The 19,370-nt window shown below is 39.6% G+C and overlaps 1 protein-coding gene across 1 annotated transcript in view; it reads right to left on the minus strand.

Annotated features, from left to right (window-relative positions):
* Positions 1-17,851, minus strand: part of PAXBP1 (PAX3 and PAX7 binding protein 1) — a 32,139-nt gene extending 14,288 nt beyond the window's left edge. Inside the window, exons 1-8 of the mRNA XM_065913820.1 lie at positions 17,339-17,851; positions 15,691-15,819; positions 11,107-11,283; positions 9,355-9,576; positions 8,373-8,476; positions 7,511-7,728; positions 6,808-6,997; positions 3,063-3,186 (exon numbers count right to left, since the gene is read on the minus strand). Of these exons, the coding sequence (XP_065769892.1) occupies positions 3,063-3,186; positions 6,808-6,997; positions 7,511-7,728; positions 8,373-8,476; positions 9,355-9,576; positions 11,107-11,283; positions 15,691-15,819; positions 17,339-17,705 (1,531 nt within the window). The 5' untranslated portion in view covers positions 17,706-17,851. The remainder of the gene's footprint in view (positions 1-3,062; positions 3,187-6,807; positions 6,998-7,510; positions 7,729-8,372; positions 8,477-9,354; positions 9,577-11,106; positions 11,284-15,690; positions 15,820-17,338) is intronic.
* Between the last annotated feature and the right edge of the window lie 1,519 nt (positions 17,852-19,370).

The raw sequence follows: 19,370 nt of genomic DNA on the forward strand, positions 1-19,370 counted from the left end.
TGTCTAAGTAACAAAACTAGTTTATGCTATCATGATGACAAAGTAAGTTAAAAACCTAAGTTACTTGTGTAAAGGGAAAAATAATAGGTTACTTTTTTAGGAATGAAGCATCATATTGTTGAATTATACGAAATGACAGCAAAGAGGTTTAAGTAGGAAGCATAAAAAAACACCTTTGTTGTAGGAATTTAATGATTTATTCTATTTTGTTCTAATGTTTCTTTGTAGAAATTTATTCTCTATTACTATTTTAAAAACAAGGGCAGAATCAACAATATAGGCTAAAAATCATCTGAATAGGACCAACTTGTGCTTTCTCAACCACTACTTTCAAAGCACAATTCCCTTATTTCTTTTTTCCCATTTTCCATCTCTCTTTTTAATTTCTAGGACAAATTTTCTAACTTTAGCTTTCGACATTCCTGTTTATATTTATATATCAGTTACCATTTTTTAGTTTCCAAGGTATGGCTATTCTTCTCAGAATATTCCTTTTTTATAGCATCTTCTACTTGTGCTACATGTAGGATCTCTTCTGCCATCTCCCAAGGATAGCAATTATGTTTTAAATTTTCTCCTGCCACCTGCATTTGTGTCCTCAGTGTCTTTGGTTCTACTGCTTGTGTTGCTGTCCGATGATCATTAACTACACAGGAATGAGACTGGAAATTTCGTGGATGCAGGTGGGAGCTGTCTAACAGAGACGTCTCCATCAGATCACTGGGTAAAAGTCAACCTTTTGTTGGGGCCCCCAGATAATAGTGTCTCATGGTCTTTTCTCTGGACCCACTCTCTTTGTCCAGAGAAGAATCCTGGAGACTCTCTTGCCTAGGGTAGAAGCAGAAGTGGGGGAAACATCTCTCTGTGATGGTTTATTTCTACATTCAAGTTCGACACTCTGGAGACACCCTGTAATACGCAGGATAGTAAAGGGAAGCAAAACACCCAGATGGTGTGTGGGGGTGGGGGCGGAATCACGGGCAAAATGAAAGACATCATCGGAAGTTTTCTCCTGATATCAAAGACGTGGCATAGCAACAGGGAAAATCAAACCAACAAAGCGTCGCTGTCTACTTCAGCATACCCTAACTACCCTAGATCCTACTACTTTTAAAAGTTGACTCTTTTACTGATTAATAAACAAAACGCCCCAGCTCTACCTCAACTGGGACTCCACTACATATCACAGATAAATTAGCTAAAAAGTCCCAAACTACAGAAACGATCCCTGCCTCTTTAAGAGGCAGCCATCATTAAAGAAGTATTCCAAAGAAAATTATAATGTTAACTTAGTATAATACTTAAAATGTTTATATTTAGACACTTTCTAAAATATATATTGAAGGAGACAGAGCAGACAACTCAACTGATAGCTTCCTTCTTTCTGTAAGAAACTATATGCTCTAACTGTGGTAAAGCACTTGCAAATCTAAACAGAAGAATTTCAGGCTGTATTTGTTTCTTTAAAAAAAAGATATCAGAAAAAGAAATCGATACTTCAGTATCCCATGCAATTTTCTCAAATCTTTGGTGATAATGAATACTCCCTCTAGGACAATACTTTCTCATTACCTTTCATTTCTTTCCAACTGCCAATCTATTATTAACACCCATCATTCAACCCTTACTCTTAATTCCATGTAAGTAAATACCTCCAAATTATAAAGAACAGATTATAGCTAGGAAAAGGTATTTGATGAAATGCACAGCTCACACAGCCATTTAACTTAAAAGGAAATTACTTCCCATCATAGATATAATGATTACCTGTAATCTGCCCCAGAAATCTGGTTGTCTGGATCAAAAGTGACTTGAGAGGCATGCATTAGTTATTTAGGTGCCCCAAATGGCACTAACGCAGATTTAAATGTGTATGGCAAAAATGGAAGGTCAAAGCCATTGACATGGCGTACACTGAGTCTGACTCATCTGAGGGCCATGTCACCATCTCTTTATGATGCTCCCAAACCCATTCGGCACACAGGAGAATGCTTTCCAGGGATTCAATGTCCCTCTAACTTAGAGGACACCCTATATGACAAAGCATTGTTTTCAGAAAGAATAGGACCAGGGCACTTTGCACTTGGAACACCTGGACTGGCTGTTTAACATGCAGATTACTGGACACCATCCAAGACCTGACAAGAATTTCTAGACACAGGACCAAGAAATCTGCATTTTAAATTAATATCATGGGTAATTCTGATGTATACATCCATTTAAGAACTGCTGACACAGGGACCAAAGAAATGAGAAAAAAAGCCAGGAGAAACTCAACGCAGGAAAATTCCTATTACAGTACTCAAGAATATAGGGGGCAATGAAAAGTGGAATTAAAATGTTTTTTAATACGTCTGATTAAAGAGTTTCAGCTAAACTCTTTATTAAGAGGTTTCTAATTCATTTTGGTTTTCCATAACCCACATCATAAAGAAAGGAATATAAAATTTAAGTTTCCAGATTTTTACACGAAAATTTTTAAGTGTTGGCATCAACTGACTAAAAAAACCCAAAAAACAAAAAACCTAGTTATATAAGACAAACTAGGAAAAAAAAAAAATTTAATGCAAAAAATTTATGCAAGGGGTGAAGCTCAAAACTCCCCTAATCTTGGAATTGTATCATTTGTTATGTAATAAAACCCTCTCTCCCATCCAAAATTTCCCAACCCCTAACTCCAAACCTTGGTTATGATCAACAACAGCATTTGTGTTAGCATTGTATTGATGTTAAAATGGGGGAAAAATCAATTAGGGACAAGTAGATACTGGTTTTAAGATAAAATACGGATGATGTCCTTACTATACTTTGAAGAATTAAAAAATATGCCCAAAGAAGAATAAGACAGAACATTAGTACATGATTTGCGCTCCTTTGTGAAGCTGTATTTTCTTAAACACAATCCAAGCGCATGCTATTAATACTTTTAGATCTGCCTGACACAAGAGCAAGGAAATTCGTTTCTTTAAAAGAAAAGCCCTGCACTGTCTACATCTCAGTTAGGGTGCACTAAGGAAACAAGGTTGTTTAATGAACAATAAAAACCTTCAAGATGGACTGACTTGAATGGCTTGAAAACTCCGAAGATTCATCTTTAATATCATCTTGTCGTCTTTGGACAAGGCGGGAAGCTCGCTGTTTGTACAGCTGATGTATGGCTGATTCAAGTTCATTAATCAGTGGCACCTGTAAAAATACAACACACTCCGTAACACCAAACTCCTCAGATGCTTATTTATTTGAGGGTTCCATATTATTTCCGGATTTCTGAAGGAGTACCCTCTGGACAGAATAATCATGAATTCCCAATGAAATACAAATAGTAATTCAGGTTTTACGACGTCTGGGAAATAATACTTCTTCTTTTATTCCGTATATGGAACTATAATGTCCAGTGCCTAGTTGTTGGAGCAAAAGTTTAGTTAGGAAACTTAAACACTTTAACAATAGTAAAGAGAGTGAGTAAAGAAATGTCAGAAATTTTAGTGCTTTTCTTTTAAAGTACGTGAAAGTCCATTTTTAGTTTTCTAGCAGCATGATCTACCTTGCAATTTTTATAGCTTAAAATAAACTAATATTGCTGTGTTAGACCAAAAAAATGACTCTGAGTAGGTAAGAGTTTGCTAACTGTCCAATTTTGGACATTTAAATTGCTCTATCATTCACAAGGACCTTTTACAGTAATGTTATACTACTTTGTGGTTTTATTACACTTTTAAAATGTGAACTGCATTCATTTATATTAATAAAGTGAATAAAATTTTTAGCTATCATTAACCTGTCTAAAAATCAATCTATTTGAAACTCAGAAAGTTCTTCTGTTCCCATCAAATATTTGTTTCTATATTTTTAAATAAAATAAAATTGCTTGCATGAATTGTTGCTTTACAAAGTCAACAAATTTTTCCAGGTTAACAGCCACAGCTAAGCATTCAATTGGTTCATACAGAATATAAAAAGCTTATGGAATGAGACCTAACTTAAAAGGCAAAACCAGAAAACATTCTCTTTTTATAAATACCTTATGCTATATAATCAAATGCTATGAAACTTTCACAAAACACTAACAACCACTAGACATACCTGAGGAAACCAGAAATTCTAGTTTCCTGATGGTTAGTGCGAATAAAAAAACACACTACTTAGAGTTGGGCAACACTGGCACCAAGTGTTATAGCAGCTTCCTGAACTGAACAGACTGCAAATGGAAAATAAAAAGAAGCAGGTGGGATAAAAGCAATTTCATACACTCGAATGATTCCATTGCAAAAGCAACAAATGTTCACAGAAAGGTCAAACTGAGGCAGTTATTTTATCCTTTCATATGCTACACCATGGGCAACAGCGTCCCCAGATCTTGATGATATCAGCTGAGCCCACAGACTCTAACTTGAAGATTAACCATAATCCATTTTTCAAGCAATTCTTGTCATATTATTGTGACTTACACTCACCCACCCCCTCTTTTTTGCAAACTGTACAGGACTAAGGACAAATGAACCTATGGGCCTACAATGCATTCCTTTAGTCCTGAAGGTTATTAACACTCTTCTACTGCTAAGAGCTAGATGCCTGAGGCTGCATCAGATAGAACCTTAATTATTCAATTTACAGTTAAAATTCTGATGATGTAATTTTTGTTTAGGTAATTAAAATGCTTTTTAATAAAGCCCAGAGAAAATTCTGAGAATAAAAGTCCTAAAGCACATTTTCACCTCTCTTTCATGTTTCTTAACAATACTGATTTATGATTTATTACAAGAGTGTACCATGACAGTTTCTTTACCGTCTCCAAACTCAAAACTGCTACTGACTACCATTATTTCAAGACCAAATTTAAGGCAAAGAACACAAGAAGGAAGATGACTCCAGGAAAACAAAACAATGGAAAGTTAAAACAATCTGCAAAGAAAAAAATCTAAGCTCAAAATCACTTAAACCTTTATAATGAAAGAGAAAAAAAGAAAGCTTATCTTTTTATGGTCTTACCCTGACACAGTATTTTTATAACTGAAATGAGCATTCAAATCTATCCAATTATTCCTCAGTATTTCCAGAATGACAATTTATGACATTATTAACTCAGCAGCAGGCTCCGTAAAACCAAATGGATATGGAAATGTCAAAATGAAATGGAAGTTATCTTCAAAAGGCAATTACCTACTTCTCTTTTAGTTAAAATGTAGCCACTATATAACAGATATGGTTTAAGATCTGCTTCAAAAACATTTACCTAAGTGATTCTGTAAAAACCTCAGCACAGTCTGAGGTATACTTCCCTAGGAACAGAGAGAGAGAAAGTATACTACTAAATGTTTTCAAAATAATACGCAACTGAAAACAATATGAACTAGATATTCTACTAGTCTCTAACTCAAGAATGGTACAATCTAGTTGATCATATTACTGTCAATACTTTTTAAGAGCTCAGTTGGCAATCACAGTGTGTAAGTTTACTCAAGTAAGTTGCAAAGCAAAGACTGAGATATTTCCAAGAAAAACTCCACAGGGACAAATTTCACTTACAAAGTATGGTGCAAGACAAAGATCCTTTCTCTAGTCACAAAAGCTTACTGGGCCAGCTCCCACCACCATGCCCCCTGGGTTCACAAGGGCTTTTTCAGTAAGAAGGACACACCACCAGCTCTGACATTTCTGTCCACTTCCCCTCTTAACTCAAGCTCCTCTGCACAGAGTCGAACTTATGTTTCCTTCTCACCCTGGTACTTATCACCCTAAGCCACAGACCTGCCACAAGGGTTATTACAGCTCAGAATGTAGGTGCTTCTCCAGAAATCAGATGATCAGGGCAAGAACACAAATCCTCCAGAGAAGACTTCGTGGATCTGACCAGACTGGCTGGAACCACTAAGACTCATTAGGAAGACACAGTTTGGCACTGTTCTTTAGCCAGTCTTTGGCCTTAAGATACTGATCAAGAGATAATAAAAAGTTAAAATACTCATTTAAACATACTATATGCTTACAAATTCTATGCTAATTCATATGGCCAAGGATAAGAGAGAATGTGCCTTCTAATCCTGTATCCCATGAAAGTTTAGAGAAAGGATACTCAAAAGTACTATGATTTTAATTCTTTTTAAAGACAAGGCTGTGAAGTCCACAAATGCCTTTTTTAACCAGTGCAGCAAACAATAGATTTGTCTTAAAGAAAAATTAATTAAAAGTTGCTTGAAAGAGAATTCTGTGTGAAACAAAAAACGCAAACAAATGGTACAAGAGAATGCAAATAACTGCCAATTGACTATCATACCAAAAAAAAAAACAACTTGGAAATGAGACCTTAAAACAAATTATGGTCAATGAATGGTTTCTGAAATGGATAAAGCACAGGCTTATTCAGAGGAAAACTATTACTAGCAATGGCAGTCAATTTTATCTAGGGTAAAAAATAAAAACTAATAAAATTTTGCAACTTTATGCTATACATATTTGGAATTACTTATAGAAACAGTTTAAAGATAAGTTTAGATCTGAACCGTAAGAAAGAAAATTTCATCAGTGAGTCCCTTATATTCTAACAACCCAAGACAGGCCAGTAATCCATCATTAAGTTATGGCAGGATCTGCCAGTCTTTAAATGTGCTTTGAATTATCTTGTTTTCAACAAAGGCACTAATATAATTGCCCCTAAGACAGAATGCTGCTAATGAAGTGGAGAAAATGAAACATGACTTTTCATCACTTCTAAAGCTAAATTCAGTGGATATTCTCTGAGAAATATAGAAATCTAGACCTCCCTAAGTTTTGCCTTATTCAAAGAGATTAGTATTTTTGCATTCTTACCTTTTCACTGAAACACTCAAGCAAGTCTTGGACATACCCTCGCATTTCTTGCAAAAATTTATACCGTTCACCAATACCCCCGGAAGACCCTTCTAGTCTCTCAATGGCCCTGGTGGAGTCCGCGCGGCTTTGCAGGTGTTTCTCGTGCTGCAGTCTGTGTGTTTTGTAGAGCTCTTTCATGGCGTCCAACCTTAAGAAAGAAAAGGATAAATATGACACATTTACATCTGGAAGTCTATGCTGTCAGGACACTTGCAATATTTATAATAATGCATTTTGTTCCACTATCAGAATATAAAAATGCTTGGAGTAGATCTTTTCATCTGTACTCTTGTTTTGCTCAAGAAAACAGCAGTCTACAGACTTCTTATATAAAGTTATTTGGTGGGCTAACCAAAATCTCACTGTTTTGCTTTTCCCCCCATATCTTGACTACACTTTTTTCAGAGTCCAAGAGGAGAAAATTGAGAACTGTCTTCAACCAGATCATGGAGTGGTATTAAAAAAAAACAACTTCGAGGCTTCCACAGAAGGAATCCAAGTAGGTAGCAGAACAAAGTATGAAGTCATCTTCTGGTTAGGTTTTGAAGATAGGCCAGTCAATCTTCTTTGCCGATATTCTGTATCTGCTACCCCAGACTACATGTTGCTTGAGGGAATAGTAAGCTAGAAGACAGGTCTTTAAGAAGTTGATCTGCCCTACCTGTCTTTAAGCTGTTTCTTTACCAAATCAATAGTAACGGGAGTCATCTCATTACTGGGAGTTTTGAAAGGGACTGTATTATCTGTTTTTTGAGATTTGGCATCGGATGATCCATAGGCTGAATAACTATACGGAATGCCATAGGATGAACCATAAGGCATTGTCTGGTAGGTGTTCTGGTAGTACATGTTCACTTCCGTGGGCTGACTTGCTTGAACCTAGATGAGAAATGGGATATATATTAAAATCAGTAGCTGAAACTACAAAAAGAATAAAAAACTAACAGTAAATAATAAACCCATTTTTTTAAACAGTATGTAATTAAAGTAATTGCAGAGCTTCTCAAAATCAAAAGTAGGGTCAATGTATGACAAAACCCACTGAAATGTTGTGAAGTGATTGGCCTCCAACTAATAAAATAATATTAAAAAAAAAAAAAAAAAAGTAGGGCTGGATGAAATTTCTCTAATGGGATTACTGGATTCATTTCCAATAACTCAGGAAAACAATAATGAAGAGGTTTTGAGTTAGTAGGGACATTAAATTGTGTCAAAACACTAACAAAAAGAAACTTTGTATGAATTTCCATTGAACTACTTACTTCTATAGAACAAGTTGTTATAACTACTTTAGAAGATACTTTTCATCCACAGTAAGATTTTTTGCACTACTGAGAAATCCATCTTCTACAAAATAATTTTTAAAGTCAGGAAAAAAAAAAGTTGTGCAAGAAAGAAACATTTAATCTATACAGTGGACAGCTTTTTTTTTTTTTTTGGCAGTATTTTTTTACTTCAACAAAATAAGCTAGAAATCTTACTTTACTTTTTCAGTTTTTGAAGCTTAGCTGTTGAGTTCTTACCTGAGGGATATTGATTCCTTTTCTTATCTGCTCCTGCTCCCATCGGCTGAGCTCTTCATCCTGTTCTCCAGTTACTAAAGCATCATCATCACTCCCCTCAATACCTACGGCCATAAGCAGGAAGAAAATAAGTCCAAAAAAGCAGCAGAGGAAGATATGCTACCCTGATATTTAAAAAAATCAAGCAAGAATATTGGCATGAATTCAACCTTACTAAAATTAAAGTGTCTGTTATGATCTCTCTCATATTTGACCCTTCTGCTTTACTTGTCTCAATAAACAGTTATCCCTTAAGCAAAAGGCAGTATCAATTTAACAGTTAAAACCTCAGATAAGCTTCCTAACCTGTTAGTTTGACATCAATTCAACAAAGAGAAGAATGAAACCTAATGCCTCCTAAGAATGAAGAGCCAATTAAATATATTTATAACATGTTGGGTGCTTAGCACAATACCCGTCACACAGTCCTCAAGAAACATTAGCTATCAAAAGCATGCTACGCTTCCCCCCAAATTCCAGTAAGACACTTAATAGCCAAGCAAGAACAGTTCTCCTACACTGAAAGTGAAGTGAAAGTCGCTCAGTTGGCTCCGACACTTTGCAACCCCATGGACTATGCAGTCCATGGAATTCTCCAGGCCAGAATACTGGAGTGGGTGGCCTTTCCCTTCTCCAAGGGATCATCCCAACCCAGGGACTGAATCCAGGTCTCCCACATTGCAGATGAGGCCTTCACCAGCTGAGCCACCAGGAAAGCCCAAGAATACTGGAGTGGGTGGCCTATCCCTTCTCCAGGGGATCTTCCTTATCCAGGAATCGAACCAGGGTCTCCTGCATTGCAGGTGAGTTCTTTACCAACTGAGCTATGAGGGAATCTTCAATATTAAACATAGTTTAAATAAATATAGATACATTTTACTTGATTGTAGTATCAAATAAAACTTAATAACAACAGGCTTACTGTTGCACTAAATAAAGTTACCTATTTCCTCTGCAATCTTCTGTCTCTGTGACTTTTCTTTCACAGAAAAAACTATGCGGCGTTTCTCATCATCATCTTCATCATCACTGGCATCGTTCTCATCTTCTCTAACAAGGCGGCCTTTCCCAGGCTCACTATCGTGAGGAGTGAAATCTCCCAATTCCCGGGCCATCTGACGCTTTTTCCGTGCCGCATGTATAAAAGCTGCATCTGGAATTTCTCCTGGAAACAAACAGTAAGGATGAGAACCTATGCCATATTAGGAAGAAAGGTTCTATTTTCTTGAAACTATGAAAGATAAAAGAATCTCTCCAAGACAGCCATGCATAAATGATGTTCTAACATCCCTTGCTGGCATCCCTGCCCCTCTCCCCAAACTGCCTGCAGTACGACTGATTTTTTTTTTAACTTAGTTTAAACAGAAACTGAAAGAAGGAAACAAAACAATATATACAATGGCAATATATACAGGAAGGCAGGGAGGGGAAAATTCAACAAAACAGTTTTATTTTAATGGTTTTTATTTTTCATTTTTAAGAAATAAACAAAAGTAATAAAGTCATATCTATTAATAGACTGGAAAACAAAAACAAAAAGAGGATCTACAGTCTTACAATCCTAAAACACACTATTAGATTTAGATTGTATTTCACCTGCAATTAGTTTTCAGTTCACCTGAAAACACATTGAATGTATAATCCTGTATCTAATTTTTCTTCAAATTAAAACATAAGCTTTTCCATGTTGTTTTGCATAAACATAATTTTTAGTGGTTTACAACATTCAACAGATAAAGCATAATCTACTACATAATCAATAAATTAACACTTTCACCCACAGTAAGAATTAGTGCTACTTTTCTAGTTCGTTATTTAAGTAGCTATGGGATATCTCATCATGTAAATGCACCGTAACTTCTTAACTTACTAAGCCATTCCTCTCTTATTAGACATTTTTTCTAAATGTTTCTCATTGCAGGTAATGCTACAATAAAAATATTATTTCCTTGGGATACATTTATAGCTATGGAATTACGGGTCAAAGAGTAAGAACATCTGAAATCTCCTGATTCATAATGTCAAACAGCTTCCCGTAAAGACTGTACCAATCAGAATGCTATTAAATCTATGTATGTAATTTTTCACAACTTTACAAACCCAGAGCAAACATTTTGACCTTTTAAAAAAATTATTGTCATTTTCTTGGCTGTGTTGCACGGCTTGTGCAAGTTTCCAGACCAGTGATCAAACCTCAATCATAGCAATGAAAGCTCTAAGGAGTTCCCAGAGTGAGCATTTTTAAATTTTATAATGAGTTAAATAATTTAAATCTGGTGGCTAAGTATTTATTCAAAAGTTGATTAACCAGTGACTAGATCTGCAAACTATTTCCATTAAAATGTAAAAAAAAAGACCTGAATATAAAGCTAGCAGCAGTTTTGCTTTTGGTAGTAGTCCTTGAAAAAGTTAAAACCTTAATGTGAAATACATTTTTTAAAAAAAGGCCTTTTGTACTATTCATCCATTTACCTGAACCCCTCATTTGTTTTGATAATAAAACTGCCTGTCTGAGAATGAACTTGGGGAGTTGCTAGTTCTCCTTCTTCCTGTATTTGCAAAAGGAAACAGCCTGGCTCCAAACAGATGTTGTAAGAAACACCACTTAGCCAACTCCTTCCTTAACGACCATCATTAGAGATGGTTCATTCCTGAGGGATTACTTCAGTTCTGAGGAACATCTGCAAGTACACACCTGGACGGAGAACGTTTAAAGAAGATAAAGCATTTGAAAAGGCTCCGCCAGCCTTTGGCTTTTCTTCCTCCTTCTCACTTTCCATATCCATTTCATCTTCCCCATGTTCACTGATGATAACTCCATCTTCTAGAATGGTGTCCTTAACATGACCTGCTTTGTCCAAAGGTGGCTCGTCTACATTTTTGGAAAAAAAAAAAAATAATAATACAACATATCTAAAACAAAATCCGCAAATTAAGGAAGCACTTTTAATGCAATTACGGGTTCAATTCATTAAAACATCAACTATTCTAATTGCTTATAAAAATACTCAAACTACTGACATGTGAAATGATCACAACAGACAACCAGGAGGTAGAAACAATACAGGGGATAGAGGGATGCATGAGGTCCTGCCCAATCCCTACCTTTAGTTAATTTTATTGAAATTTGACCACTTTCCCAAACTAATTTCTTCCTCTAAAACTCTCATAGGTGACTGTTCTAACCTCTTGGAAGCATTATTTCACTTTATGTGTCAGTATTTCAATAAACTCTAAATCCATTTGTGTCAGTCTCTCAGCCATGTCCAACTCTGTGAGACCCCCACGGACTACAGCCCATGAGGCTCCTCTGTCCATGAGATTCTCCAGGCAAGAATACTGGAGTGGGCTACCATTTCCTTCTCCAGGGGATCTTCCAGATCCAGGGATAGGGATCAAACCTGGGTCTCCTGCATTGTAGGCAGATTCTTTACCGTATGAATCACCAGGGAAGCCCATCTGAGGCAGCTTTCTATCAAGAACAAGATAGAAACTTCTCTGTAATGAACACTTTATGGGATGTCGTCTTAGGTTATAACCATCATCTGAAGGGTGGAGACCCAGAAGTCACAGTTACACTGTGTAAACCCCTGATGGTATTGCCACGACTGAATGCTTGGAGCAGTGGATTTGTGACTAAACCTGACTTTTCTGGCAACCTGGAACTGGGACACGGAGACAAGTCAGAGACTAGTTAGCACTAAAACCACCACATGCAGACCAGGAAGGGAGCGGTGAGGTCGCTACACTCCACCACGTGGGCAGAGAAGAGAGCTCTCTCCCGCAGGTGATTCCGGAGGCCAAGACTACTTTCCTGCCACAGGGTTCCAGGTAGTACCACTGTCACAGTGCTTTACACCAAATGGTTTACTTACTCACAACTAAATAGTCCTATTACACATTCCATCCCAGGCAAAATGCAGAAAAATAGGCATTTTTCACCCTGAATCACTGAACCTGGCAATGCACACATGAGGCACCAAGAATATAATGAAAGAGTGAAACAAAAGTTCATTCTAAATATGAAAGATACACTTCTGTTGTTTCCCTAGCATGTGCCCCTCCCCAAAACTGCTTCAAAAGTTCTCAAACCATCTCCAACATCTTCTACTCCCTTAAACAAGGATCCCGGGGATAAGACCCTCCCCAGCCCCACAACTTTACTTAGAAGATTTAGGTCATTCTGCTTCAGATCTCTTAAATTTTTTAAATTCACCACTCTACCTCATTGCCACAGACTCTCTCTGAAGTGCATTCTGAGGCTGAGATTTTAAAACTCACTTTATCAGATGCATAAGATACTGGGAGTCAAGAACTACCCATTTGCTTTTGCTCTCAATTAACACTAAATCAATGGCTTTTAACACAAAACAGAACTGTGAAAAGGTTTACTAGGTCCAATATGCCCAGATGATTTCTGCAGACTTTAAAGGATTCAGTGTCTTAATAAGTTCAAACGTTATTTGCTTGTGACAGAGCAAAGTCCAAAACATGGTGACAGGTGAGTTTTTGTTAGTCCTGTATTATCCTTCCAGACAGCTTTATAAAAAGAGATGCTGAATAACCTTTTCTGAGGCTCCTCTTATGCCTCAATGTCTTCGCTACTTTAGGAAACCTGATGCCACAAATATTCTATTCTGACTGTGGGCACGTTCTCCATCTCCTCTATTCTGTCTACAAAGAGACATAGGCTTCTCTTTAGCAGAAGAACTTCGATGTGATCCCAACTATTTCTCTAGTTATTGTCCTCTACTCTCTCTGCCAAATGTTCCAAATGTTCCGTGTGGACCTGCTAGCTCCCACTTCCTCACCAGTTTGCCAGACTTGATCTTGGCAAACAGCCTTTGATATCTCCCATTCCAAGCTCACCAACTAAACCAGAGGCTGCAGCCACAGCTAACTGATACAGTATCATTGAGCAATTTCGCAAAAGATGTTCCTTCCTCTAAACAGGCAGAGCTTGGCAAGCAAATTAGTCTCTTTTGCCAGATGCCCCCCCACCCCCCCCAAAACCCAGCCACCACACCAACAGCCCTTCCTTTTCCTGACCTTCGTGATACTATTTCATACAACTGACACTCATCAACACTCATCATCTTGAAACTTTCCTATCTGTTCTCCTTTGGACTTTATGACTCTTTGTATCTCTTGAGTAAAGCAGCCTCACTGTGTGTATGCTTATTACAGGTAGAAGTCTTTGGTTCTCAGGAACATTTCCTTTATGCTACAGCCTCGATTCCATTTACCCCTGGCTTCAATTATCATCTCAATGAGCACCAAAACAAAATCTACATCTCCAACTATTCACTGGCTATTTACACTCAAACTTTGAACACTCAAAGTTCAAAGGTGAACTCATCAATTTGGAATATCCCAAAGGTAGGTTTTCCAAGTGAATACTACTCTTGTTTTCCATTTAATGCACCTCTGCCTATCTAAGGAGCATTGGGGTAGGAAAAGTTTGAGATTGTGAATTGATGAATGAAACAGGAACAACGACCTATAACACTGAGGCTCTACCTCTGGGGTGGACAGTAAGTTATCTGCTGAGTAGGAAATCAGTTAATATGAAAACAGAAGGTCGCCACATACACTTTGCACCTGCTTCAATTTTTAAAGACAACAGTAAATGGTCTTTTCTCAGTTCTCACTTTTCCTGAGCTTTCTTCTTCAATTTCATCATACACAGTTGGTTCTTAAAGAGATTTGGAAAAAATGAAGCAGCTTCCTAGACTCCAAAATAATCAGTTCCCCAAAAATACTCCTCCTCCCACCTGCATTCCCTATTCCTGTATATCATACATAATCATCCTCTCAGTCACCTGGAACAAAAGCTCAAATCTATTTCTTTTAGATCCAATAGCTGAAGCATACATTAGGTCTACCAATTCTTCCCTTGGAATACTTCTCAAATAATCTTTTTCTATTTCTTTCTGCACACCAACAGCAAACATTTTAAATTCACCTAGAATTTCCCACTGAGTCAGGAAAAGCCTCAAGTCTTGCTCAACTGAGACCTTTTTAAACCCACTATTACAGGATCAAAGCTGGCCCTTGCATTTAAACTGCTTTAGGCCTCTAATATTTCCCTGTGCCAATCCATGCTGCATGCTAACACCAGGTTAAGATTTCAAAAGGCATTTATCATGTCACCATCCTGGCAGGCCCCTGAAATGGCAACTCTAAACCCCATACTAGATACTAAACATCCTTCACAATCTGTCAACAACGTACCTTTCACCTTAAACCTCTGTATCCGCCACAAATCATCTATTCAGCCTGTCACATGTACTTGCTCTTTTCCAAAACAGCAAGTCTTTGATAGTAGCCCCACACCTCCCCTATGTTCTTTGCAATTTAAAAGATAAAAAATCCAGCTTCAAATTCCACTTTATCTATGAAGCATTCCTTCACCCATCTCTAAAAAGAAAAGTGTAGTTAAGCTTTAAGTTACTCACTACACATTTTGCCAAATACAGGATCCAGTTATACACTGAAGTGATGTTGTTTCCAAAATTAGATTGCAAATGAGATACAATGACATACGTTCCCACATCAAGCCTATAGTGGAGAACTGGGCAATAATAATTCTATCTTTAATTCCACAAAATAAAAAGATCTCCCTAAAGCATTTTGCATGAGAATAACTCAGACCACAGCATATTATCATGAAACCACTTTCCTAAGGAAGAATAAATGCTTAAAAGTTTAACTTAGGTTGTGACAGGACATAAGAGACGTTTGTATAATGTAGGCAGGTGCCACACACCCAGGAGTGTGCATTCATGTATCTGATCAGGCTGCTAAATGGGAACATTATCAACGTTAGACTTAGGAGGTTCCTAGAAGTTCTCTAAGAATTAAAATGACTGTGTAAATAAAACCAAAGGAACCCAAAACTTGTCTCTACAAAATACAAGTAGAGAATACAAGCGCAGGAATCTTCGCAGGATTCCTTCCAACAGAAACGAACTGTGTCTCAGGCTTAAGTGGGAAACCTCTCTCTCTGTTCACAGCACTCGGAGCACTAGTCAGTCAGAGACCTGGGAGAATTCAGGCAGTGCCGCAGACACATTCCAGTGGCGATGGTTCTGTCTTTTTAAATAATGCATTCACAGTGCAGTCATGTTGGAAATTAAATAAAACTACATCATTACTCAACTTGAACCCTTGACAATGACAGAATCAAGCGAACAAGTTCACTATATACGCACCAAATCTATGCAATCTCTGTGAGAGTTTCATCTTGTCACTTCAAAAGAATCAAATTAGTACTTACTGTCAGCTGATGAGTTGAGTTCTGTCTTAATCTTCGACTTTTCAAGATCTTCTTTATACTCTTTCTTAAGCAATTTTACTATCTTTTTGCTGTAACTTGATTTCTTCACTTTGAAAACTTCTTCATTTTCTTTAAAAAATAAAATCCGTAGTAACTATTTTCTGTTATTTTCCATTCTAACTTTTGAATTCTTCTAAATATACTCAAACATTCCAAATCATTACATAATTTGAAATGACTTAAAATCCTTAATAGGCTTCCAAAAACTGAATCAACTTCATAATCTGGAATAAAATGCCAATCTGAGACTTTTTAAAGGCATAACACATGTGACTGCACAAAGTTCTGTGTTCTACAGTCTTTCTTAAATCATTTATTTCAGGAGAGGAAAAGAGATCTTCGAAAAAGCACCTAATTATCAACTTCTTAAGGTATCTTAAATAAAATATCCAAAATCAAAAGGTGCTAGTTTACAGAGCTGTCAAGACTGAGTAACTCTATACCCATCACACGTGGACAGTTACTTCAAGACCAAGCTAGGACCTAATCAACTTTTCAAAAATAAATTTCGATGGCGTATCCATCATCTTTGATTTGAAAACTTTAAAAGCCGAATGCAAACACTTTACCAAGCTGTCCCTACATCAGCGAAAACAAAAATGTGACTGTACTCCTGGCAAATATGAGAGAAAAACTGCCTATTACTGTAAACAAGAAAGCTTCAGCATCAAGATGCAAGTCGGATTTCCAAGTCTTAAATTCTTTTTTCATAACATAGACTTAACTGGATTATACAAACATACACTCAACAATTGGGAAAGTAAAATGATAGAAGGCTCATCTACGATCAGAAATCTAAATCCACTGCAGTCTGGCCCCTCACACCAGATTGGATAAACCGCCTTGAATTACCATTACACCGTCTCTTTTCATGGTCCAAATGTTAATGCGAGTTAAGGTCGCACATTTGTACCCCTATTTGCTTTTACAGGGAAACTGAGGATTGGAAACAGGATGGGCGACAGCGAAGGGCTGGCCCAAAGTGACTCAGAACCAGAGCTTCAACTCCGGGCTTCTCTTTCCAGACCTAGCACTCCTTTTGATACACTCAGCCTTCCTGGTCAAGGATGTCTGGCCCCTTCCTACTCAAGGATGTCTGACCAGGAGGAGGATGCCAAGGGGCGTGGGCACGGTGACCTACGGAAGGCCCGGAGAACGTGCCCAAAGCAGTCCAGGGACCCGTCTAGAAACTAGAGCAGTCTGGTTCTCCCTAAAACACCGCGGCCAGGAATGAGGCAGGGCAGGAAACACTGAATTTCCAGGTGAAAAAAACTCAGAACGACTGATCTGGGATCCCCAGCCCCTCGGAACAGGAGATGCTCGGGAGGCCGGCGAGGAGGAGGCGGTAGTTAAGAAAAGGCCGGCGGCGGCGCGGGAACACGTCCCCCTCCACCCTGCCTGCGCAGAAGGCCGGAGGCGGGGGAAAACGTGCAGCGGGTCGGGGCGGGAAGAAACGACTCGGTTCCCGGGGAGGGGGACGGGGGTGCTGAGGCTGGGCGCGTCTAGGGAACGCAGGGACCCGCGGTGGAGGCCTAGCTAGAGAAGAGATCCCGGGGTCCGGGGGGCGCCCCGAGGCGCGGCGGTTTACCTTCGTCCTCGTCCTGGAAGCTGAGCAGGCTGGCCCGGGGGACCTCTTTGTTCTCGCGCGGCCTCTTGCGCGGCTTCAGCCCGTTGCCGGGCTCCGCGCCGCCGAGGAGACAGCCTCCGGCCTCCGTCCCCGAGGTCAGCGCGGCCGATGGCGGCGGCGGCGGCGGCCCCAGGCCCAGCAGGGGCTCGCCCGCTGGGGCCCTGTCGCCTCCGCCGCCGCCGGGGCCCGGGCCAGGGCCAGGCTCCTCGCCGGTGCCAGGCGGCGGCGGCAGCAACGGCGGGGGCTCCTGCTCCTCATCGCGCTCTCGCTCCTCCTCCTCCGAGTCATTCCGCTTGCGCACGTTCACCCGCCGGGCCTTTCGGAACATTGCCCCGCGTCCCGCACGGCGCTCTCAAACACACACCCGCCGGCTCCCAACTCCGCCGCCCCGGCAACGCCGAGCTCGCGACAGCGCACGCGCGATCTCCCCGGGAGTTCAGCCCGGCTCCTCGCTTCCCTTTCCCAGCTACGGCGCACCGCGGGGAGCGCGCAGGCGCTCACGCGCTCAATGCTTGGAGAGAACTCCGCGCCTCTCGCGAGAACGTCAGTTTTGTTTTGTGTTTCTTTTTTTTCCCCCCACCCGCGGCGTCCCCCTGTCGGCCTGGAGGACTATTGGCACGGAACTCTGGGAGTCCGGCGCGGTCCGGCCGGTCACAAAGAGGATCATAGAGACGAAAGGAAAGAGTCAGCCCCGGGTGCTGCAGTGCGTCTCCCTCACTGACGTAGTCACGCGAGGAAATCTCCCGCCAAGCGCCGGGAAGGGCAGATAGTGAAGGAGGAGACGGGAGAAAGGCGGAGAAGCAGCGGGGAGGGAAGGAGGAGACCCAAGGTGGAGCGGGAGGAGGTCGGGAGGAGCTAGAAGTGGAATCCCAAGGGTGGGATATTTTTTCTTGAGACTGAATTGAGTGAAGTGAAGGTCGCTCAGTCGTGTCCGACTCTTTGCGACCCCTTGGACTATTCTCTAGGCCGGAATACTAAGGCGTGATATATTAATACGACTAACCTTATTAGTACTTCGTATTTCTACACCTTCATGATTTAAGAGCACTTTCAAAAAGACTGAATGTCACATAGGATAAAATGTTATTCCCCCCCCCCCTTTTTTTTTAAGCACCTTTCTCTCTGTTACAATGAAAGCAAAAGTATCCTTGGTCTTTTCAAAAGAAGGCCAGGTTTGCTAGAAGTTCCTCAACTTGGCTGATTTCAGAAACAAGTGGAAGAAAAAAATCGACTTAGTGGGTGGGGACCACTGAGACACAGTTCAGACGTATGTCACAGAGTTTACCCTTCAAACTGGCAAGGGCACATTTGACTCTAAGGTTGAGCTCGCATACTTTCTCATTGTGTCACCGAATGTAGGGCCTTCTCCTTCACCTATGTGCCTATATGTGAATTTTCTTGTCTCAAAATTCAAAAGGTTACAAGAGGTATTCCCACCCATTTCTAGGCAGCTTCCAGTTCCCTGGCAATGTTGAAAGTTTTGTGATCCTTCAGAGAACTTCTCAATTAAATTCACCCATTCCTGCCCATTTTAGTTCACTGATTCCTAAAATGTTGATGTTTACTCTTAACTGCTTCTCCTTGATGAAATCCAATTTACCTTGATTCATGGACCTAACATTATAGGTTCCTATGCAATATTGTTCTTTACAGTATCAGACTTCACTTTCACCACCAGACACATCCACAACTTAGCGACATTTCCACTTTGGCCCAGCCTCTTCATTCTTTCTGTAGTTATTTCTCCTCTCTTCCACAGTAGCCTATTGGACACCTGCTGACCTGGGGAGTTCATCCTTCAGTGTCATATTTTTTTGTTCATACTGTTCACGGGGTTTTTGAGGCAGGAATAATGAAATGGTTTGCCATCCCGTTCTCCAGTGGACTATGTTTTCTCAGAACTTTCCACCATGAACGTTCAGTCTTGGGTGGCCCTCAGGTGGCTATCAGCATGGCATGGCTGATAGCATCCTTGAGAAACACAAGACTGTTA

The sequence above is a fragment of the Muntiacus reevesi genome, chromosome 21, assembly GCF_963930625.1.
Source record: "Muntiacus reevesi chromosome 21, mMunRee1.1, whole genome shotgun sequence".
Taxonomy (NCBI): domain Eukaryota; kingdom Metazoa; phylum Chordata; class Mammalia; order Artiodactyla; family Cervidae; genus Muntiacus; species Muntiacus reevesi.